This window comes from Zalophus californianus, chromosome 17 (genome assembly GCF_009762305.2).
Source record: "Zalophus californianus isolate mZalCal1 chromosome 17, mZalCal1.pri.v2, whole genome shotgun sequence".
Taxonomy (NCBI): Eukaryota; Metazoa; Chordata; class Mammalia; order Carnivora; family Otariidae; genus Zalophus; species Zalophus californianus.
The window spans coordinates 28,547,288-28,571,669 of NC_045611.1; the positions used below are offsets into that span (position 1 = coordinate 28,547,288).

At 37.7% G+C, this 24,382-nt stretch overlaps 1 protein-coding gene across 1 annotated transcript in view; it reads right to left on the minus strand.

The window, feature by feature from the left end:
- The window catches only part of LPCAT2 (lysophosphatidylcholine acyltransferase 2), a 67,669-nt gene that overhangs the window by 42,374 nt on the left and 913 nt on the right, over window positions 1-24,382 (minus strand). Inside the window, exons 2-8 of the mRNA XM_027619867.1 lie at window positions 13,423-13,562; window positions 10,797-11,014; window positions 10,020-10,132; window positions 7,999-8,059; window positions 6,797-6,855; window positions 5,545-5,579; window positions 1,713-1,767 (exon numbers count right to left, since the gene is read on the minus strand). Of these exons, the coding sequence (XP_027475668.1) occupies window positions 1,713-1,767; window positions 5,545-5,579; window positions 6,797-6,855; window positions 7,999-8,059; window positions 10,020-10,132; window positions 10,797-11,014; window positions 13,423-13,562 (681 nt within the window). The remainder of the gene's footprint in view (window positions 1-1,712; window positions 1,768-5,544; window positions 5,580-6,796; window positions 6,856-7,998; window positions 8,060-10,019; window positions 10,133-10,796; window positions 11,015-13,422; window positions 13,563-24,382) is intronic.

Below are 24,382 nucleotides of genomic sequence, written 5' to 3' on the forward strand. Positions count from 1 at the left end.
AGAAAGAAAGAAAGAGAAAGAAAGAAGGAAGGAAGGAAAGAAAAAAGGAAAGAAAGATAGAAGGTAGGTAGGCCGGCCATGACACAGAAAGGAAATGTGGTAATAATGTAATAATGTTCAGGGCAAAAAAGAGGACTTTGCCTACTTCTGTTGTAACAGTTTAACCACTGACACATGTAGACAAAAGAAGTACAGTTCTATGTGTATTTCCACATCTGTTGCTAGATCTTGTTTTAGCTGGGGAGGGTAAATGGGAAGGGGCAGCATATACACTGTATACCCAATATCTTCCAAATTTGCACAGAAGACAGTGTGGCTGTTTTAAGTATGAGTTTTCCTGTTTTTTGTTTTTGTTTTTTTTTCTTTTAGACAAAGAACAAAGGACCAGTTTATCTGAACAGCTATTAAAGAAAGAAGAGCCTGCTTGGGGTATCTAGAAATAATATAAAATTTCTTCCTGACAGGGTTCCCCAAAATGTATCCTATGGAACATCAGTTTCAGGAGGTATCCAGAGAAAAGGGGGTATTGTGGTCAAACCATCTCAAAGGCACTGACAGGTCTTGAGGAATGAAATTGGATTCATTTTGTTTACCTTGGTACTTCTTACACTAATGATTAGGGCACAGATTAGTGTTTTTCTCTAGAAACATCTATGTATATTTCAAGAACTAGTGTTTTTTTGGTCATACTGAGAGATACCGAGCTAGTTTTAAATGTGGGGTAATGTGGCATATAATTAACGAACAGATCTTTTCCTGGCAGGCAGGCAACCTGCAAGTCTCAGGAAAAATTTCAACCAAAGTGAAACTCATTTTGAAATATAATTTGCCCTCCTATATCATTTGGTATTGCTAACACTCTCTACATGGCTAAATGACTAAGCTATAAAACAAAGTAAAAGACAGTATTCTTGGGACTTAAATTCCATGTCCTGTCACTTGGAGCACGGGCCCCCACTCAGAACTCTGAATTACATATGCAAACTTCAAGCTCTCATTACACAATCTATGGATGCAACTGGAAAATGGAATCAAAGGCCTGCCTCACTCCTCTGACCCTCTCTTCAGAGGCTACCTGAGAGTATCACTAAAACCAACTCAATTCTGCATTTAGGGGTCCATTTCACGTCACTCCTAAAACCTAAGAACCGTTCTGGAACCAACTTTCAGAGTCTTGAAAATCTGGTCAGAATTTTCAGAAAGATCAAATGACTCCCTCACTCCCTGCCTGCCACCACAACTCAAGTTGAAAGACTGCCCCACGAACGATGATATGAATGGCCTCCCAGCTAGGATTTCCTCAAGCCTTCCGTGAGGGCTTCCGACCGGCTGTGCCTCTCCACTCTGACAGAACATACTTTTCCAGGAGCTCTAGGCCTCCATCAGCTACTGTAGCTGCTTCTGTGAGGACGTGAAGCCTACCATCCCACTGGGGGGAGGTCAGCCTTGAAAGTAGTTATGCAGTTACGCAAATCTAGTCAGTCAGGGACTGCTATAATGTGGAAGTTCCCAGAAGTTAGCAGTACTTCCTGGTAAGATTCTAAGAGCTGGATCTGAGAGCCAGGTGGATAATTTGTAAAAGACCAGGGCTTATTTTAAAGAGGGTGGATTTAACTTCCAACCTTTGTACAGCTGGGCTCTCTAGACTAGAAGTTCGAAATAAAAGGGAAGGCCAGATCTCCAGTTCCAAGGCTACATGTCGAATGACTTACCTCAACTTCCACCTTCGTGAAGGGCTGGCAGAAAGTAAGCATACAAAGCTGAATGCTGAAGAGAAAAAAGAGCAGGCCATCTTTATGTGGTAATACAAGTACCATCTAATATTATTACTCAACGATCCTTTCTTTAAACACAAGCACCACCACGTCACACTTCATGTATATTCTGCATTTATAAATGTCACCCTCCTGCTATAACACTCCTTGGGCTTGAACAAGTATTCGCGATATTCGAAAGTTAAATCACCAAATGCAATATCAAATATGCACTTGTGAGTCAGAGCTGCAGCTCAGCACGCTAAACCCCAAATTTGAAGTCTCCTTGACAACTCGGACTTGTAGGCCTAAGTCCCTAGAGAAACTACCGAGGCCACAATTTAAGGCAGATTAAGTGTGTTTATAAGACAACTCCTGAGTAGAACATTACATTTCTAAACTCTTTCCTGATATGAAAAAAAGAAAAAGAAAAAGAAAAGAAATCAGCGGGTCTTTCCCTAAGAGCAGAAACTTTATCATAACTGTCCCAATTAATAATAAATGTTTAAGTTATGGAGAAATTTTCTTTCATTGTAAAGCTGGACAGAGGACAAAGGCTTTAAAATGATTATAATCAACCTTTTCAAAGAAAATTTTTGAAAATAGTTGTTTCTATGTATGGCTTTCTAATACATATTTAAACTCTCTGGATAGGATGTCAATGGGATTTTTATTTTGCCTCATTTAGACAGATGACCCAGAATTCTGGCAGAGTGGATTAACCTACATGTTTAAGAAAACCACCAACCTGTTTTTGCTATTAAGAAACTAAAGTTGGGAGGGCGCCTGGGTGGCTCAGTTAGTTAAGCGACTGCCTTCGGCTCAGGTCATGATCCTGGAGTCCCGGGATCGAGTCCCACATCGGGCTTCCTGCTCAGCAGGGAGTCTGCTTCTCCCTCTGACCCTCCCCCCTCTCATGTGCTCTTTCTCTCTCATTCTCTCTCTCAAATAAATAAATAAAGTCTTTAAAAAAAATTTTAAAAAAAGAAACTAAAATTGGGGCACCTGGGTGACTCAGTTGGTGAAGCATCTGACTCTTGATTTTGGTTCAGGTCATGATCTCAGGGTCGTGACATTGAGCCCCGTGTCAGGCTCTGTACTCAGTGGGGAGTCTGCTTAAGATTCTGTCTCTCCCTCTCCCTCCGCCCCTGCCCCCGTCTTGTGCTCTATCTCTCTCTCTAAAAAAAAAGAAACTAAAATGTGATTTATCTATAAAAAATTACTTAAAGGACTTACTTTACACAAGAAATTTAGAAATTTAAACAAGTTATTTAGTTCAAAGAAGGAATTTAGGTAGATGTACCAATTCCATATATAATTATAAATTGTGAATGTTAAGTATCAGTTCTCAAATTTTCCATCTGAGAGGAAAATAATCTTTTACTTTCAACCCCAAGCAAATAAAGTCAACCCATATTATTTACCACAAAGTAAATTGTTCTTGATCTATTTAAATTGCGCTTTGGAAGTTAGTGATTCAAATAGATAAATCTGTTCTGAAAATTCTGAATGCTGTAAGAAAGAAAGAAAGAGAGAAAGACAAAGAAGAAAGGAAGGAAGAGAGGGAGGAAGGGAGGGAGGCAGGTGGGGAGGGATGGTGGGGAGGGATGGAGGAAGGAAGGAAGGAGCCAGGCATAAGATCTCATTAAACCTGTGTTGTCTACATACACCCAAACCAAACGACACTTCTCGGACCCACACAAAACAGATTTTTCCATAGCTGCCCCTTCTATAAGTGTACTCCCTAAGTTTATTAACCTTCTCCCTTAGGCTATCTGCCTTAGTATAGACTCTCTTCCTTAGAATCTCAGGCTAGACTCACCCTTAGAGCGAAGGCAATTGAGAAAACGGACTTAGAAGTAGCAGCACAGTGCTAAATACACCGTGACGCCCGTCGGAAGATAAAAGTGGAAATGAGAGTCACCATAGTCAAGTGCAATGTGGCATCTGGACAAAACAAAATTGTGCCTTTTGAGGATTTTGTGTTTATCGGTCCTAAGAAATCTTTACCTCTGGAAAAATGTTTTCCCTGTCTTTTCTGAATTCCCTCTCCTATTTTCTTTTTCCCTTTATCACACATGTCCCAGGCTAGAAGGCTAGATTAACCCAACCGTTCCATTTTCTATCCCGATCCCCCTTCCAGGAAGGCCTTCCTGTACTTGACCTTCATGCCCACCTGCACTGCCGCACAAGTTACACAAGGCACACTGACCACACAGGGAACCTGCAGTCACTGTCGCTGTAAGGACCTTAAATTGTAAAGACCCTGAGGATGACACACCTCAAGACATACAATGATGCTCTGCACCCAGTTTTTAGGCACTCCCTTTTCTAAAATGCTCTCATACGATTTGTTTCTCCTCACTTGCCCTTGTATAAAAAAGCTGAAAACCAGGAACTCAAGATCAACAGTGACATGAAACATGTATTCTAGCCAAATGAATAAACCGACGTCCTGAAGAGTTAAAGATCACATAACGCCTAGATATCCTTTGCAGTTGATGGTCCTTATTTTGAGCGTCGTTTACTTAACTTCAACTATGAAGGGCTGAAGCATAATAGGAACATACGTGTCTCACATGTTAATAAACACTAACACATGTAACTGGCCCATCAGTTACCCACTCTGATTTAAATTTATTATTTCAATGCAATTCACACACACAACATGGAAAAAATCAGTATGTAGTATAAAAAAAATCAGACTTTCATATGTTGTCTGGCTGATCGAAGGAACTCACAAGGTACCTGAAGGCAAATGATGACTCCCCTTTACATATGTCCAAGTGGTTGTCTATGCATCAAAAATGTTATGTGAACTCTCTATGTTCAGTATCAAAAGGCATTGCTGGGTAAGCCCCCGGGCAAAGCCCTCAAATCCAGGCATTTTATACATGGCTCTCACTGCAGTATAAACCAGCTCAGAAGTATCCAGGGGGAACTCGAAAAAACGTCTTGAGGGAAAGTAAGATTCTACATGTTCTGTTCTTTCTGAAGGCCTGTTTCACTTCAGCTTGCTTACTGGTGAGCTGTATTCCTCTCCTCTCTTAAATGTTTATAGAAACTGCTGATCCCTATGATTTTAAAGTCCAAGAACGGAACTGAAAGCTTAGCTATTTTCTCAGCTCAGATCAGACACATCACTGCTATTTCAGGCCATTATGACGCAATGGCTCTGGACTGCTTAAACCGATATAGTAAAACAACAATGGAGACACCAGCTAATATGATAAGTCTGCAATGGAAATAAAACTACAAGATTAACGCTAAGTAGGATGCAAACCAGGTCATTGGACTGGTTCTGAAGAATTGGTAGATACACACTTGAGACCCATAAGAACATGGCAGACAGCTAGAATTCTGCACATGGGAGGGGCCAGGGGCTAATGGGCAAGATAGTGATGCTCTCTACAGAGACTGCTCAGTGACAAGATTTCAGGATCTGATTAGAAATCTTTACTCTTAGGGATGCCTGGGTGGCTCAGTCGGTTGGGCGTCCGGCTCTTGATTTCGGGTCAGGTCCTGATCTCAGGGTTGGAGATCAAGCCCTGTGTTGGGCTCAGGCTCTGGCTCAGCAGGCAGAGTCTACTTGTCCCTCTTCCTCCCCCATGTTGCACACACACTCTCTCTCAAATAAATAAATAAATAAATAAATAAAATCTTAAAAAAAATCTTTACTTTTACAAAAAAAAACAAGGCTTATTTTTTCTTAAAAAAAAGAATTAATTATCTTTTTTTTCTTCTCTTGAATAAAATTTAAATAAACCAATAATAGAGAGAAGCGACTTACAATGTATATCCTTGCCATGTCCAAGTCACGGTATCCTACAATAACAGAAGTATTTAGACTGTTAGTTCAGTGAAAAAATGCCAAATAAAACCTAAATCTTATTTTAATATTGGTATTCGTATACTTTCCTTCTGAATTGAAAGCAGTATATTGAAAAGTAAAACGAGCCTATTATCAGCAGTGAATTGCTCTGTGAATTCTTGGATTATATATCTACGCAGCAAAAATCTGTTTTCCATATGTAACCACCTATCTTTTTATGGAATTAAGTTGCTCTTAATTTTTAATAAAGCGATGTCCATGCTTAGCTATTTTTCTCCTAACATGAACATATCTGGGTAATTAATTTGCTTACAAACCCCAGAATATATCTTTTCTCAAAAAGGGGGGGATGGGTATTTGGAAGAAAAGATTAAAGTAGTACATAGTGAAAGAATTTGAGAAAATGCCAAACAGGCAGAAGTATAATAAGTAAATTTTGATGGATTTTAATTTTTTTAACTCCTGATGTTGAAAGCTGAGAAGCCAGCCACCAAAAGAAAAGCTGAATTGAGCAAGAACTCTTGACCTTAAATAGCATAGATAATTAATTACAGCCTGCTTTTTTATGTAGAGTCTGTAGTAGAGAAAGTTCCTCTCAGAACCAAAAGAGATTCCAAAAAACCTTTCTTTATAGGAAAATGGTGGCACCATCCATATCCAGAGGACAATGGTGTACCTGGCTGGAGCAGAGAGATGGTTTCCTAAGCCAACTGTGCACTTTCTATAGGATGACAGATTGTTTTCCTATCTATCTTCTCATTTAAGTTACTTGCTAAGAGTTACTGAGCCAGGAACGAAACACCAAGGCAATCCCAAATTTATCCTGCTACCCCAGTTAGCCTTCCAGTAATAACCGTTGAATCGGGAAAAGTCTCCTTGTGGGCTTAGTGAAGATCACAACTTTATGCAGGTTTTCTGCTACCCAGTCTAAGAAGACCCTGGAACCATTACCGTGACAATAGAGTAGAAGCTAAGGAAATGCCTTCTTGGAGCTTAATAACAGCAGAGACAAAATATAATATTGGTGTCCACAAGTACGTGCCATCTTGCAAACTTCTAAATGCTCCATGTGGCAAGGGGTATGGAGTCTGCCCATGTTCTTCCACCATGTGTCTATTCAGAGCTTTATTCAAAGTTTAAAAGGGGTGCGAGAGAATTTGTGCTGTTTGGAATGTCTGCGATTTTTCCCACAGTAAAACACTACGCTTACCAGCTTGTTTGGGTATCTGAGGAGGATTGGCTGCACCGGAACTCCAGGAATGAAGGCTCCTATAACCACAGTGAAATATTATAGCATCTTCCTTATATGACTATAATGTTTATAATAAAGAAAATTAATAATAAATGATACACCTATCCTTACTGGTTTAAGAGTACACATAAACTATATGCTAATTGTCCATAAATCCCTAGTGCTTACCAAAATGAGAGAGTTCTAAAATTCATAATTATGAAACCAAAATATTAAATGTTACGCCCAAGTCGCTGAAAATATTTATTTACATCTCCACGTGTTTTCATTTTCCAAACACGCATTATTCAAAAGGGCTTTAAAAAGAAGTGATAACAAAGTCAAAACCAAGAGAAACTGAGGAGAACAAAATCTAAATAAAAGCGAGGGGCCCCTGGGTGGCTCAGTCATTAAGCTTCTGCCTTCGGCTCAGGTCACGATCCCAGCGTCCTGGGATCGAGCCCCGCATCGGGCTCCCTGCTCCCGCTCCCACTCCCCCTGCTTGTGTTCCCTCTCTCACTGTGTCTCTCTCTGTCAAATAAAATCTTTAAAAAAATAAAAATAAATAAATAAATAAAAGTGAATACTTGGAGCAAGGACTACCCCCACTTGCTAGAAGTGAGTTCTAACGTTGGCTCTGAGCATTCTAGCAGCCAATACAAAAACGTGTTAAAGGATTACCAGTTACTAGGAAATTATGTATGAAATTACACATTACTATGAAATTAGTGACTTCATAATATTAAAAAAAGAAAGGAGTGAAGTACAGAAGGCATCTGAAGGCATTATAATGATCACTAAAACAGTTTTCTATTGGATAATGCAGGAACTAGGGTATTTGTGAGGGGATCCTTGGAGGAAAAGACAAATCTGCTAGTGGTTTCTGTGTGTGCGTGTGTGCACACAACCAGATACAAAAGCAAATGGTTCACACGTACACACACACAAACACACGCGTGCATGCCCACACACACAATCACGTATACATGATAATCCAAAGAAGGGGTTATGATACCAAAACAGAAAGTAAAGGAGTGAGTTCTGTGGATTCGCAATATTAAAAACTTTCTATTGGGAAAGCAACGCCCAGGACAAACTAACAAGTTGTTTCGTGTATTAGTAACAAATCATTTGAGAAATTCTCCATACTTTGTTATAGTACATAATTTAATTGATCTCACCTGGTTTAAAAGTAATCAAACAGGAACGATTAGTACAAGTACCTTCTGGGAAAACTAGTATCTTGGGAGAAAAGGAATATGTAGATTTAATATTTCAGTCTAATTAATAGATTACCTCTTTACTCACTTTCTTATGATTTCACAAAGAGCTGCCAATTGTTACAAAGTAAAAGTGAAATAAAAGGCTAATACTTGATTCTATGGAAAGCTAGAATCGGATTATCCGGTTTTCCTCTAAAAGAACTGCTATCTGACCATTGAGATAATTAGAAAATGGATTAAAGCTTTGAATAGAAAATACACTTACTAAATGTTTCTTAATGACAATGCTGATGATCTGGATAAACTTAAAAGAAGACGCAGACCCTAAGTCCTGGTCAAAGCACACATTAAATTCTTTCCTCTACTGCTTTACATCCTTGACCAAATCATTCCTACTTCCTTGTTTCTGTTTTCCCGTTAAAGGGTAGTCACTCCTACAACATACAGTGGAGGGATATACGGAGGAGGGAAAAGGGAGAAAACACTTACAACATGCTTTATGCTTACTTGGGTTAGTGGACATACGGGATACAATTTAATATCTTTTTTGAGAAAGTATTTTTAGCTTTTAACATAAGTCCTTTCTGTTCTTCATGTGAAAGACATGTAGTGTAGTTAGTTACCCCATTAACTGAACAAGCTGGATTTTCTGAAGCTTTTAGAACTTGGCAATGAGTGAATTGCTAAGTACATAAAATAAAAACAGAAAATTCCTGCACCCACAGCACTTAGTATGTGTACTTAGTTGGTATTTGTATTTTATAATAATTAGAAAGGGAAAACATTATTAGGTGAAAGTGCCACCATGATGGGTTATTTATAAAATAAAAATGGTAAGTGTATGCAATTTCATCCCTCAAAAAAAAAAAAAAACAAAAAACCAACAACAATCAGGTTTCCTATCACAACTGGTACAATATCAAATATGGTTCATTCAGTGGAAATTCTATAGCTACTCTATTAACAATGAGTAGATATAGAGTAAATCATAAAATCTCAGATCTGGAAGGGGCATTAAAAGCCATCTAGCATTGCCAATGCTTGAATTCTTTCTACAGTATCCCCCCCAAGTGTTGCTTAGTCAGTGCCTGAAAATTCTGGAAAAGGATTTCAGATCACATCATTCTACCTCTGGACAGAGAGTTCCTTGAGATGAGCGAGATGGGCTAAAATCTTACCTATTTGTTGTTAACTTTGGCCTACCAGTCCTAGATATAGTAGTTGGATCCAAAGAGAAAAACCAAACCCTTATTCCAGGTGCCGTTTCTTCCTGGTCACTTTTAAGTCATTCCTCACGTGCCCTGGTTTCTAAACCTCCTGCTGGGTCATACTCACCTTAAAATTTCAACATCTACACATCATCATGGGTGGCCAGATCACTACCAGATCATGAATCCTGCTAGAGGTCCCCTACTCACACCTGGGACAAGGTAGAGCGATACTTATCAGAATTACCCAGGAGGCTCTCTTTATCCAGAAAATGTTGCCCCTCTCTCACCTTCAAAAGGCATTCTAAGGGTATAGGGGTAGTAAGATGCTAAAGTCTGAAAAAGTTCTACAGGTGATTTGGACGTACCCGCTGAACTGAAAAGCCCTGTCTAAATATACTTCGGATAAGATTAAGATCATAATCGAGTCTTTAAAAAAAAATAAACCTACCATATTGTTGAGTATATTTGAGCTTTGATATTTTGTCTTTAAGATAATAAATAAATTCAGAGGTAGAGAATTACTTTTTATGACACAAAGTAAAAATTGTTTCAAAGAGTTTGGAGAATAAGAAAAGAATGATACATTAATCCCATGGAGTATCTCACAGGGAAGAGGACTTTTTAATACTCACTCATTTGTTCTGTTTCTATTATGCTGAAAACACCCAGCATAGGTGTCCCCAAATGCTGCCATCTGTGGATCCAAATGATTTACATATATACAATAAGTAAACTCGCATATCTAAATGAACTTCTCCTGTGTTTTACCTGCGGCCACTGCCCTCCTGATGTTGCTCGCCTTACTATTTCATTTATTGTGTTTTTTCGAGAGTCCGGATCTACCCGGGACACCAGCACCGGCTGCAAAGCTCGTAACAGTCCTTTAAAACAAACAAAAGGTCAGAGCCAAGTCATTTTTTTTTTGGCTAAAGCTACCACAGCAATGATACTGAAAAAATCATAAAACAATTTTTATGTAAAGTTAAAATATAGCACATCAAAGAGAACTTTTAAAAAAACTGCTCTAATTCACAGCTTATCAGAATTTTTTATGGCAGGAGGCACTTTATCGTTCCACATCATAATTTTCAGAGTTTCACATTGGTCCCTCATGCAGACTCTGGGGCAATAATAAGAAAACAGAGTTAAGAGGAAAGCCTCCATGTATCTATCAGCCTAATACCCCAAAGAGAAATTCGTGAAAGAGCGTGTAACCGGTGTTTTCACAGATTCTTCAGTTAAATCCTCTCTCGAAAAAAATCAAGGCATGTTTGGTACTTGAAAGCTGGTCTTTCTAGCTAGATATAATGACAGAAAGCAATGATGGTACGGTGACAAACATGAGAATCTGAAAGAACCTTAAGGGCACAGACAGGGAGGTCTCTAACCTTTATCATAAATTCCTTCCTTCGATATAATTCCTCACTAGAAGTAAGGAAATAGCTTTGAGAGCTTTTAAAAAGCCCACCGATAAACGAGAGTTGATTTTTTTTAAAAGGTGATCCACGAGCATGAAAAGATCTCTGTTGTCTTACAAGCACTTACTGCCAATCAGAGGGACCTGTGCGTTCTCGTTTCGAGAAACCATCGAAGGCAACCCGGCTGCGACACAGGCAATTCCATCAAAGAACGTTGAATGGGGGGCAGCAACCAAAATTGGGGCCTCCATGGGGCGCGCCACCTTTCCCTTCATAGTAACTATGAATCCCATCGAAAAGAACAGGGCATGACCCAGAAACTTCAAAACTGGTTGAGTGATTTCCCTTTGGAAAGAAATATTAAAAACAAAAAAAAAAAAAAGAAAGAAAGAAAGAAAAAGAAAAGACACAATTAGCCTTGCTAATCTCAGCTAACGGCGGGGCTTTACTCTAAAACACAACACAAAAACTCATACGTATCAGAACATTACATTTTAAAATATGAGCTAAGAAGAAGAGCTAACAGTTATACGAAGGGTTTTTTTCTGCCAGGCACTATTCTAAGGACTTTACATCTCTTTAATCCTCAGCCCAATTTTATGAAATGGGTATTATTTATTAGCATCCTCATCTTGCAGATGAGAAAACTGAGTCACAGAGAAGCAAAATTTCCCAAGGACATATGGCTAATAAGTGACTCCATTATTCTGTGACTATAAAGGGATAAACATGAATTTTCAACACAAATCCCCCATTGAGAAACCCAAATGAGTACTGTTCTTCAGAGGAGTCACCTTGGGAATGTACACGTGCGTAACAAAGATGCTGCTATCTCCCCCCAACACTTTTAGAACTCTCATGCTGAATCTGTCCTTACCTATATCATTATAGCTCTTAGACATCATCAAAAATCTTAAAAGGTAAATTCACCATCTCACTTCCCTGGAACATGATGCACTTACACAATTTCAGATATCGAATTGCTTACTTTTTAAAAAGAATTTCTGTCATTACAGATTAATTAATTCATCGAACTGTGCCAGGTGACCTGTGTGGACGCACAAGACAGAGAAGATCCAGTCTCTGTCCTTGAGAAGCTCAACTGAGTAGGGAGACAAAAACCCACTTCTAGAAATGCAAACACAGAACGGATATCCAAGGATGTGAATAAGCACACAGCAGCTTTTCATGAAAAACAAAACATGTGTATTTCCCACAAGACATCTAATGAGAGCTTTAAAAAATAAGCTTCCTGTCTAATTCTCTCAACAGTCTTGTCATAATGCAGAGAAGTGAGACACAGAAAATCAAAGCACTTTTCCGGAGGGCACAGGGAAATGACTGTGTCTCTCTTTCTTGCTCTTTCAAGTTCAGATGTCTATTTACCTAAGGATAAAAAGCTCACCCCGTTACCGAATTTCCACACCTCCTATTTTTGATTTATAGTGATGCAGATTCTAAAATATCCCATACTCAGAGCTGTTAAACACTTCTATTTAAATGATTTCAAAAAGGCTAAAAGTTTGGTGCTGCATAATTGACTTCAACATTACCTGTTTGAGAGGAAGTAGAGAAACTTGCTTAATTGGCAAAAATAGAACTTTTTTCCCTAACATTTATTAATTCTGTTCTCTGGATTCTTGGACTATTCCCCTCTGTCATTATAGGGCTCCATAAGCCGTTAATGATAGAAACCAAAGAGGTAATTGAAAGGGATTGGTGTATCATGAAAACATCTCTCATAAAGTATTTTTTAGTGATATGCAACCTTGAGTTCTGAAACAAAGGAGTGTGATTTGCAAGGATTGAGGTGGTATTAGTTCTCTGGGGACACTGCCAGCCTTGGATTCACTTCCACTTCAAACCAGCCTTGGGCTGAATGTTGACATTTATTCACTAGAACATGAACTGAATAGCAAATTGCATATTTCTTTAAAAGTTCCTAGAACAGTGATTTTCAAAATTTTTGGAGGACATTCTCCTTTGAGATTTGGATGAAAGGAATGGACCCTGTGTACAAAGAAAAAAATGTGCACGATTTTAGAGAGTCCAACAGTGCCCTAAAACTCACCTATGGCTTCCTTTTCCAAGGAATCCACATTTTAAAAGGCTTCACTCTCAGGATAAACATATGGCAACAAATTGGCTCTGCCCAATGGGAATGAACTTTTACCAGTAACTTTGTTAATTTGTGATGAGTCTATTCTCTAATACCCTGCTAATTAGATAATGCTCCAGAAGCAATTCCATTCTCCCTCCATACTGTTTTAAAAAAGCTAGACTATATTGATTAAGAATTAAACTGTTATTAATAATGATCACTAAAGTATTAAATACACTGTAACTTATCCACTTAATTATACCACTGCAGAAAGTACGTAGTTACTATAGAGGGACAAAAGCAAATGTCAAGACTGAGGGAGAGCAGAAGAAAGCCAGGTATTTTTCAGCTATAATGGTTTCAGGTATACTAATTGGGTCTTCCAGAACCAAGGATCTATCAGTTTTAAGCAATAACTTAGAAAACAATTGTTTAATGTTAGGGAATTACAGCTTCAACAGAAGATTATCATAAGGTGCTTGGGCAGCAATTTCTCCATATGATGAATTAAGAACCGTTTCATCTGAGAAACAGAAATAAATGGTGAATATTGAGTCGGCAGCAGTAGATAAAACTCTCGATCGATGATTAAACTATGGCAAACTCTTCTTTATCTTGATTTACCTAACATTTAGACATTATTCTTTCTTACCTCCTCCAACCAGTTATTGGATGGGTCAGCTTTTCGGGACAGCATGCTGTTGAAATGGCGGCAAATGGCCATGCCAGTAATATAATTAATGCGACCAACAAGGCACGGATTGGAAGCAGGATAATTCCAAGAAATAAAATCTGAAAGTCAAAGTTGATTAAAAAAAAATAGGTGAATGGACAGTATTTTAATGTTCTGGCTATCAACCAGAAACATGGAAGAGGAAAGTTCTGTGTTATTTATGCATTCACTAAAGGATGAATTGAACATTACCCTGCCCCAGACATGAAGCTAAGCACAAAGAAAAATAAGGTACTATATCCCGCCACACAACACCTACAATGTAGAAAAGCAACAGTGAAGAAAACCAGGTCCTATAAGAACATGTGATCTGTTTATCAAGGAAAGTGACTAGAGGATGCTGGGGAAACAAAGTATCTGACTGAGCAGTCAGGGAAAGCTTCCTGGAGGAGTTGAAGGCTGAATGGTCTTGAAAGACCAGCAGAAGCCAGCAAGGTAAGAGAGGAAATTGCTTTTTGAGAGCTATCAGTAGAAGGAAGAGTGTTAATGAAGGTGTTAGAGTGTGAAAGAGTAAATGCGTTATTTTATATACCTGCCAGTCCTTAATAACCAACAACAATAAGGAGATGGAGAAGGAAAAAGTCAAATAAAAAACAGGTAAGAATAAGGAAAATTAATAAGAATGGCCAATAATACACGAATGCTTATTATGTAGCAGGCATGAGAAGCACTTGGCATGTAGAAACCTATTTGATTCCTACAACCTTAGGGCTGTTTTACATACAGGAAAGGAATGGCACAGAGGGAGTTAGGTGTAGCTGCTGAGATCACAGTTACTAAGTGGCAGCGCCAGGGTTTGAACCCAGCTTGGTTACAAAGCCCTTGCTCTTAATTCTATACCGTATTGATTTTTAAAAAAAAATATTTTATTTATTTATTTGACAGAGAGAGAGAAAGCCAGAGAGGGGACACGAGCAGGGGGAGTGAGAGAGGGAGAAGCAGGCTCCCGGCCGAGCAGGGAGCCCGATGCGGGGCTCGATCCCAGGACCCTGGGATCATGACCTGAGCTGAAGGCAGACGCTTCACGACTGAGCTACCCAGGCGCCCCTTGACTTTTTTTTTTTAAGATTTAAAATATTTGTCAGCGAGAGAGAGAGCACAAGCAGGGGGAGAGGCAGGCAGAGGGAGAAGCAGGCTCCCTGCTGATCAAGGAGCCCAATGCGGGACTCAATTCCAGGACCCTGGAATCATGACCTGAGCCGAAGGCAGACGCTTAACTGACTGAGCCACCCAGGTGTCCCACCATATTGATTTTTAAGTGAAATAAACTATCTTTATGCACACCACATTATCTTTCTTCTATTAGCCAACTACACTACTCAAACAGCGCTGGTCTTCTGCCTCTCCTGGCCGTTAATGTGAATCTGAGCATCATCAAATAATTTATGAGGAGCACCAAATGATTTTGCTTTTCTGTCAAGCAATTTAAGATATAATTTGATCTGTCAAATTATGTGTGTGCATGTGTGTGTGTTTGAAGTCAAAATTACGTACAAGGAAATGTACAGCTCTTAAGTAGATCATTCAGTGAGTTTTGATAAATGTATACCCTTGTACCTACCACCCAAATTAAGACGCAGAACACGTCTACCCTCCAGGCATCTTACGCCTCTTTCAGTGAATCCCTACCCACTTAGGCAACCGATGCTGGATTTCTATCACATAGATTAGTTTTGTCTGTTCTTGAACGTCACATAAATGAATCATACATTATGCATTGTTATGTGTCTAAGCTTCTTCCGCTTAACATGTTTTTGAAATTCAACTATGTGATTTTGTAAATGAGTAATTCATTATTTTTGATTGCAGAATATGATTCCACTGTATGCCAATAGGACAATTTGTTTATTCTCTTGTTGATGAATCTCAGGGTTTCCAGTTGTGGGCTCTTACGGACTGAAGACCCTATGAACATTCTTAGGCAAGCCTTTTTGTGGATATGTGTTTTCCTTTCTTATATGAGGAGTGGAACTGCTGGGTCATAGATAGTTTAACTTGATAAGAAACTGCCAAAGTGTTCTCCACAGTGGTTGCATCATTTTAAAGTTTCACTGCCAATGTATGAGAATTTTGGTTACTTGCACATCCTTGCCAACATTTGGTCTTAGTATTCTTTTCAAAAAATCAACTTTATCAAGGCATAATTTATATAAAATAAAATGCACCTATTTTAAGTGTGCAGATTATGAGTTTTTCAAATATATATCCCTGGCCCTTGGCAACTAGTGACAGGCTCCTTTTCACCCTAGTTTTGCATGTTCTAGATTGTCACGTAGAAATCACCCAGTATGTATTCTTTTATGTCTGGCTTCTTTCCCTCCATATTTTTGAGATTCCACGGTGTTGTCATTATGTACCAGTAGTAAAGCCTTTTCAATTGCAGAGTATGGTTCCACTGTATGAATATAACATGATTCATTTTTCCATTCTTCTTTATATGGGCATTTGGCCTATTATAAGTTTTTAGCTATTATGAATATAGTTTTGATGGACATTAATGTTCAAATCTCGGTGTGGACATATATTTTTACTTTACTGGGAGTGAAACTGTTGGGTCACGGTATGGTTAACTTGTAAGAAACTGCCCCACTGTTTTCCACAGTGGTTGTATCATTTTACATCACCAACAAAGTATGGAAGTATCTGCTGCTCCACATCCTCACCAACATTCGGTGTTGTCAGACTTCGTAGCCATTCAAGTGGGTATGAAATAATATCTCATTGTGGTTTTCATTCACATTTCCTTTGATGGAACAATGATGTTGAGCACATTCTTCATGTGCTTATTGGTCATTCCTTTAACTCTTTATGTTAAGTGTCTGCTCAAGTCTTTGGCCCATTTTTATTGGTTTGTTTGTTGTTCCCTTATAAATTTGTAGGAGTTCCTTATATGTTCCACTTCCAACACCTTTGTCGTTATATGTATTGAGGTATTTTCTCCCAGTCCATGCCTTTTCATTTTCTTCCTGGTATCATTTTCTTACGGGTATTTGATGAGAAGAATTTTTTAATTCTGATGTAGACTAATTTATCAATTTTTAGTTTTTGTTTTCTGTGTCCTTTCTAAGAAATCTTTACTTACTTCAAGGTCATGATGATATTTTATATTCTCTTTTCTAGAAGCTGTATGGTGTTAGCTTTTGTTTCAGTCTATGATCCATCTTAAATTACTTTCTGTGTGTGGTATGCACTAGGGATCAAGGTTTGTTTTTATCCATAGCTCTATCTAGGTGTTCCAACACCATTTTTGAAAAGACTTGATACTCCATAATGAATTTTCTTGGCAACTTTGTCAAAAATCAATCAAACACATATGTGTGGGCTCTCCATTATGTTTCATTGATTAATTAGTTCATCTATTCTTCTCTCGATACCCCATTCTCTCAACTTCTGCAGCTTTTTTTTTTTTGCCTTTTTTTTTTTTTTAGCAAGTCTCAAAATCAGGTACTTTGTGTCCTCCAGCTTTTTCTTCTTCAAACTTTTTTTCGGCTAATCTAGTTCCTTTGCATTTCCACATGCATTTCAAATTAATTTGTCAGTTTCCACCCAAACAAAAAAGCCTGTTGGGATTTTTGTTAGGGTTTCAATGAATCTATAGATCACTTTGGAGAGTTTATCACCATAAAAATATTGATTCTTCCAATTTATAAACATAACATATCTCTCCACTTATGTAAAGTTTCAATGATTCCTCACAACAGTGTTTTGTTGTTTTCAGTGTAGTGGTGTTACATGTTTTTGGTTAAATATATTCCTAGTTGTTTAACATTATTTTATTGCTATTATAAATAAGATTATTTAATTTTACTTGGCAATTCTTTGCTACTAGTAATTAGACATGTAACTGATTTTAAGTTTTAATCTTTTGTCCTACAACCTAGCCAAGTTCACTTACTAGTTCTAGTTGTTAGCCATTTTGTAGATTCTTTAGGATGTTCTACATATACAAACATGACATCTGTGGATAAATACAGTTACAATTTTTCCTTTCTTATTTTTAATTTTTTTAAATTTTATTTTAAATCCCAGCTTAGTGAACACACAGTGTCCTATTAGTTTCAGATGTGCAATATACTGATTCAACAACTCCATACATCACCCAGTGCTCATCAAGACAAGTGCATTCTTTAATCTCCATATCACCCATCTTGCCAATCCCCCCACCCACTTCCCCTCTGGCAACTTTCAGTTTGTTCTCTATGGTTATGAGTCTGTTTCTTGGTTTGTCTCTCTCTTTTCCCCTTTGCACATTTTGTTTGTTATTTGTCTGTTTCTTAAATTCCACATATGAGAGAAATCATATGGTATTTGATTTTCTCTGACTGAGAAAATTCACTTTCCTTTCTAATCTCTCTTTCATTTCTTTCTCCTATTTTATTGCACTGGCTAGGACCCCCAGTTCAACGTTGAGCAGAAGTGTTGAGCAAAATATCTGTCTTGTTCCCAACCTTTGGCGGAACAGCTTCAGTAGTTCACCATTATGATGCTAGCCAAAGGTGTTTCACTGATGTACATTATTAGACTGAGAGTTCCCTCTTATTTCTATTTTACTGAGAATTTTTTTAAATGTCAGTGGATGTTGAATTTTGTCAAATGAGTAACAAAATTTCTGCAACTACTGAAATGATCAAATGCTTCTTATCATATGTTTGGCTAATATGATAAATTACATTGAAATACACATTTTTGTATGTTAAACCAACCTTATGTTCCTGGAATAAACCAAATTTGGACAGGATATGTTATCTTTTCCACATATTGCTATATATTTGACATGCTAATATTTTGTTACGGGTTCTCATATCTGTGATCATGAGGGAAATTGGTCTATAATTTCCCTTTCTTATAACATTTTTTTCAGATTTTGTTATCGGGATAATGCTAGCCACATATGTTTTTGTATATTGTCTTCATTTTCATTCATCTCAAAGTATTTACAAATTTTTCTTACGATTTCTTCTTTGAATCACTGACTATTTAGGAGTAATTTAATTTCCACATATTTGTGAATTTCCTAAATTTCCTGTTATTTTTTTCTAATTGCAATCCATTGTGGTTGGATAACATACATTATATTATTGTAATCCTCTTACATTTATTGACACATGTTTTATGGCCTACTATAATTGTCTTAGAGAATATTCCATGGGCACTTGAGAAAAATGTGTTTTCTGCTGTTGCTGGATGGAGTGCTCTCTTTGTAGATTTCTTAGGTCTGGTTGAGTGTCGTTCAAGGCTTTTCCTTGTTTATATTCTGTTTCATTGTTCTACCACTATTGAAAGTGGGGAATTGAAGTCTCTAACTACTATTGTTGAATTGTATATTTTCCACTTCAATCTGTTTTGTTTTGTGTATTTGGGGCTCTGTTGTTAGGTGCATATATGGTTCTAATTGTTCTGTTTTCTTGATGATGCAATCCCTTTTTAAAAAAAAATATTTATTTATTTGAGAGAGACAGAATGAAAGAGAGAGAGAAAGCATGAGAGGGGAGAGGGTCAGAGGGAGAAGCAGACTCCCTGCTGAGCAGGCAGCCCAATGCGGGACTAGATCCTGGGACTCCAGAATCATGACCGCTGAAGGCAGTTGCTTAACCAACTGAGCCACCCAGGCGTCCCGATGATGCAACCCTTTTATCATTATAAAGTGTCTTCCTTTATCTCTAGGAACAATTTCTGTCTTAAAGTCTATTTTATTTAATATTAATAAGCCCTACCAGTTCTCTCCTAGTTACTGTTTGCACGGTATATCTTTTCTCTTCTTTTACTTTCAATCTATTTGGGTCTTTGAATCTGAAGTGTGTCTTTTTAGATAGCACAGAGTTGGATTATATATTTTTATCAATTCTTCCATCTCTGGCTTTTAATTAGTGTGTTTAATCCATTTATATTTAATGTAATTACTGATGAGATTTACATCTGCTCTTTTGCTACTTGCTTTCTACATATCGATGTTTTTTTTTGTTTGTTTCTCTATTTCTTCATTATTACCTTCTTTTATGTTAAGTAGATATTTTCTAGTGTACCATTTTAATTCCCTTGTCACTTCTTTTAAAATGAATTTTCTTAGTGGTTGCCCCAAGTGTTCCCAACTTCATTTACAGTAACCTAGTTTGGATTAATACCAGTTTAATTATAATAGTATATAAAAATTGTGCTCCTATAGCTCTATTTCCTCCCTCCTCCTGTTTGCTATTTTTGTCATATAAATTACATCTTTATACATTGTATGTCTATCAACACAGATTTCTAACCATTGCTTTATGTAGTTGTCTTTTTTTTTAAAGATTTTATTTATTCATTTGAGACACAGAGATACAGAGAGAGAGAGAGAGCATGAGCAGGGAGAGAGGCAGAGGGAGAGGGAGAAGCAGGCTCCCCGCTGAGCCAGGAGCCTGATGTGGGGCTCGATCCCGGGACCCTGGGATCATGACCTGAGCCGAAGGTGGACGCTTAACCATCTGAGCCACCCAGGCACCCCTGTAGTTGTCTTTTTTTTTAAAGATTTATTTATTTTAGAGAGAGAGTACGTGTGCAAACACGAGTAGGGGGAGGGTCAGAGGGAGAAGGAGAGTAGCAGACTCCCCACTGAGTGTAGAGCCTAACACAGAACTTGATCCCAGGACCCTGAGATCATGACCCGAGTTGAAATCAAGAGTTGGACACTTACCTGACTGAGCCACCTAGGTGCCCCTATGTAGTTGTCTTTTAAATCACATAGAAGACAAAAAGATTTACAAATAAAAATTATATTTATATTGTCTTTTATATTTATACATGTAGTTATCTTTACCAGTATTTTTATTTCTTCATGTGGATTGGAGTTACTCTCTAGTGTCATTTCAACCAAAGGTCTCCCTGTAGTATCTCTTTCAGGGCATGTATACTAGTGACAAATTCTCTCAGTTTCTGTTAATTTCTCTTCTCTCTCTCTTTTTTTAAAGATTTTATTTATTTATTTGACAGAGAGAGAGAGTGAGAGAGCACAAGCAGGGGGAGCAGAGGGAGAGGGAGAATCAGGCTCCCTGCTGAGCAGGGAGCCCGATGCGGGGCTCGATCCCAGGATCCTGGGATCATGACCTGAGCTGAAGGCAGACGCTTAACCGACTGAGCCACCCAGGCACCCCTCTCCTCTATTTTTGAAGGATAGTTTTTCTATGTTAATCCTGGTTGACAATATTCTACTTTCAGCACTTTGAGTATATCATCCTATTGCCTTCTAGCCTCCATAGTTCCTGATGAACAATCAGACATTATTCTTATTCGGGATCCCTTTGTGTATGATGAGTTACTTCTCTCTGCTTTCGAAATTCTCTCTTTTTCTTTGCCTTCTAACAGTTGGATTATGATGTATATAGGTAGGGATATCTTTGAGTTTATTATACTTAGAAGTCATTAAACTTTCTGAATGCATAAATTAATGTTTTTCACCAAATTTGGCAAGTTTTCAGCCATTTTTTCTTCAAACATTCTTTGCCTCCTTCTGTGGCTCCCATTTATGTTTATGTTGATACACCTGATAATGTTCTACAGGTCTCTGAGGTTCTGTTCACTTCTCTTCATCCTTTTTTCTTTCTGTTCCTCAAATTAATTAATCTCAATTGATCTATCTTTAAATTTGCTGATTCTTCTGTTTGCTCAAGTCTGCTCTTGAGTCCCTCTAGTGAATTTTTCATTTCAGCTATTGTACTTCTTTTTGGTTCTTTTTAATAATTTCTATCTCTACTGATAATCTCTATTTGGTGATTCACTGTCTCATATTTTCCTTTAGTTCTTTTGACATGGTTTCCTTTAGTTATATGAACATATTTAAAATACCTGATTTAAAGTTTTTGGATAGTATGTCCAACATCTGGGTTTCCTTGGAGATAATTTGTATTGACTGCTATTTTTCCTATTTATGGGACATACTTTGTTATTATCATTTTGCATTTTTTTCTGTTGAAAAGCAAACATTTTAAATAATATAACAACTCTGAAAATCAGATTCTCTTCCATCACCAGGGTGTACTGTTGTTGCTGTTTGTTGTTGTTATTTGTTTCTTCAGTGACTATTATGAACTAATTCTATAAAGGCTGTATTCTTTGTCATGTGTCATGTGTGGTTACTGAAGTCTCTGACCAATTAGTTTGGTAGTCAGCTAATGATTAGATAAGATTTCCTTAAGTGCCTGGAATCAATAAGTTCCCCAGTGTTTGCAAAGAGTCTTTGTGTGCATGTTGGAACACACCTTCAACACACAGCCAAGTGGAAGTTCACAATTCTACCTTAGCTTTTACCTCCAGTTTGTACAGAGCCTGATGGTTAGCTAGAGGTGAGAGCTTAGGGTATTCGCATTTGTTGTTGTTGTTGTTGTTTTTCAGGTCACATAGCCCTGGGTATACACACAGGCCTATACATGTGGATACCCTTCTAGATTCCCATGAATATGTCAAAGCTTTTCAAAGTCCCCTATGGGCATCTCATTCCCTAACTTCTTTTTGCAAACCATTTGGTTAAGCCTATTGTTTGCTCCAATCAGTATTCACCACCTCAGGTAACTGTCATGTTAAGCAATTGCCTCTGATTGTTTTGACAAACACCCCTGGAGAAAAGACTGTTTGCAGTGAGTAACCTCCAAGGTAGGTCAAATAAGCCTTGCAAACAGCCTTGCAAATGACCTAGAAATAATCTTTACTGCAAGAAAGGACCATAGCATAGACCCCGAAGATAGAGTTAGAATGAGGTTATAGTATATTCACATAAGCTAACTCACATTCACAATGAGTAGCTAATACGGATTTTAATTAAGTTGTCAAATATTGGGCAACTTTTTTTCGGTGCCATTTCTAGGTCTGCAACAAATAATAGTGTTTAACACTAAATAAACCAACTTTGAGTAACCCTTTGACAAAATAAGAGGATTCCCCATCATATTTCCATTTGGTAATACATCATCTCTGTAGGGAGGCCTTCTTTCAACACTCTTTCAGGGTTATTGTCTTCTCTGGATCTTCTTCATAGTACTACTAAAACACGGAAATGCATAATTTTGTACTTGTCTCTTTAACTTTTTTTCAGTGAAACATAAGTTTTATGTTTCTTATTTATCAGAGTTCTTATTTCTCTTGTTCACTGCTGTATCTCCAGAAATTAGCCTTGTGCCTGGTACATAACAGACATTCAACAAATACTTTTGGTATGATAAATGACCCACAATTACTACCAAACACTTATTTCAGTTCCATATTCTCTTGAGGAAATGAAAGCTAGGCTACTTGTTTCCATGCCACTATGTAGCAGGACCTTAAATTGTCAAAAAGAGAAGGGGAAGGGCAAAGCTAAGTCCTACAATGAGATACAAAAGTGACAACAGTCCTTAAGCAAGATATTGATCATTTTCAAGGTTAAATTTAGTCTGAATTGGTCATAGTAAGTCATACTTAAGTGAAAGTATATCCATCTTTTAAACTTGATAATACAGACCATACTGTTTTTCAATCATGTCTGTTAAATCTTCCCTTTGCCCAGACTGTTCAAGACATTGAGACCTCTTTGGTCTACATTTTTAGTTAAAAAAAAAAAAAAAAGATAAAACCTAGACCTATTGAATTCCATTCAATACAAATAGTAAATTTTAAGTACGGTATAAGATTTGTAGGCAACAAATAGCATAACTATCAATATTAAGATCACCAAACAATCCAGTTTCTTTCACACATTATCTCTCTTAATTTTAACCCTTCTTTGATGTAAGACTATTCCCATTTAATAAATGAGAAAAGTGAAATTCAGAGAGGTTAAGTGACTTGGCCAAAGTCATACAACTAACTGATAAAGGGCATGGCCCGAGCAGGTTTTCTGACTAGACTAGTGATCTTTCCATTATACTACAGCTCTTGGAGAGCTATTTGAAAGTGCTCTCCAAGTAGTAATAGGGCATGCTATAAAAAAAAAAAAGAAAACCAACACCAACAATTAGTCTCTCTATAAATATGCCACTTTGGTCCTCTCTCCAAAATATGAAGCCAAATAGACATACTTACATTTAAGAATGACTGATTTCACCAAATCAGACTAAAATTAATCTTGAGTGATAGTCAATGTATTTAGAAGTGTTTAGAGGTTTTAAGATACAAAGGGAGCATCTATCCATTTAAAGACATGAAGATCAAATTTTTAAATATTTAGTTTCTTTACAAAGAGGTATTACTACATTATCTTCCTCTTCCTGTCTCACACCCTTCTTCAACCCATTTGCCCATTTACCATTACTCTAACCTGCCTCCACTGTGGAGGACAATGGTCTCAGTGCATATAAGTGCGCTATGCAAAAATAACACTATTTCCAATCTGAAGTAAAGAAATGTGTGAGATGGACAGGAAAACATCAAACCCTTTTTTTTTCATGAAGAACACACAGGACAAATGTAGCGTGCACACTCTATCTTGTTCTTTGATCGCTAACTTCACCAAAGGGGAAGTCCTCAGAGCAAGTTGTAACTGCTAATGGTAAAAGAGCATTTTACAAGAAAAAGGAAAGAAAAGGAAACTTCCTTTTTGTATTCAGCAGTTTTTAACAGTGGAAGAAAATTTGGAGAAGTGTTGACTCTCAAAGGGTTTGAGTGAAGACTGATTCAGGACCGGTTCAGGGTGAAGACTTCTGAATACCTTAAGCTGACCCACATTACCCATTTTCTTAGATTCTGATTTCCGACCCTTGATGCCCCTTCTCAGCTAGATCATCCCAGCCTCTTGTTCTAATTCCAGACCTGGGTTCTCTGCCTTCTCCCTCACTCTTCACCTCCTAGACTGACTCCTCTCCTTCCCTAAGGCAAAAGGAAAAGAAATAGAGGGGAAAAAAAAAAAAAGGACTTCCCCAAGTCCACTCTCCTATAGACT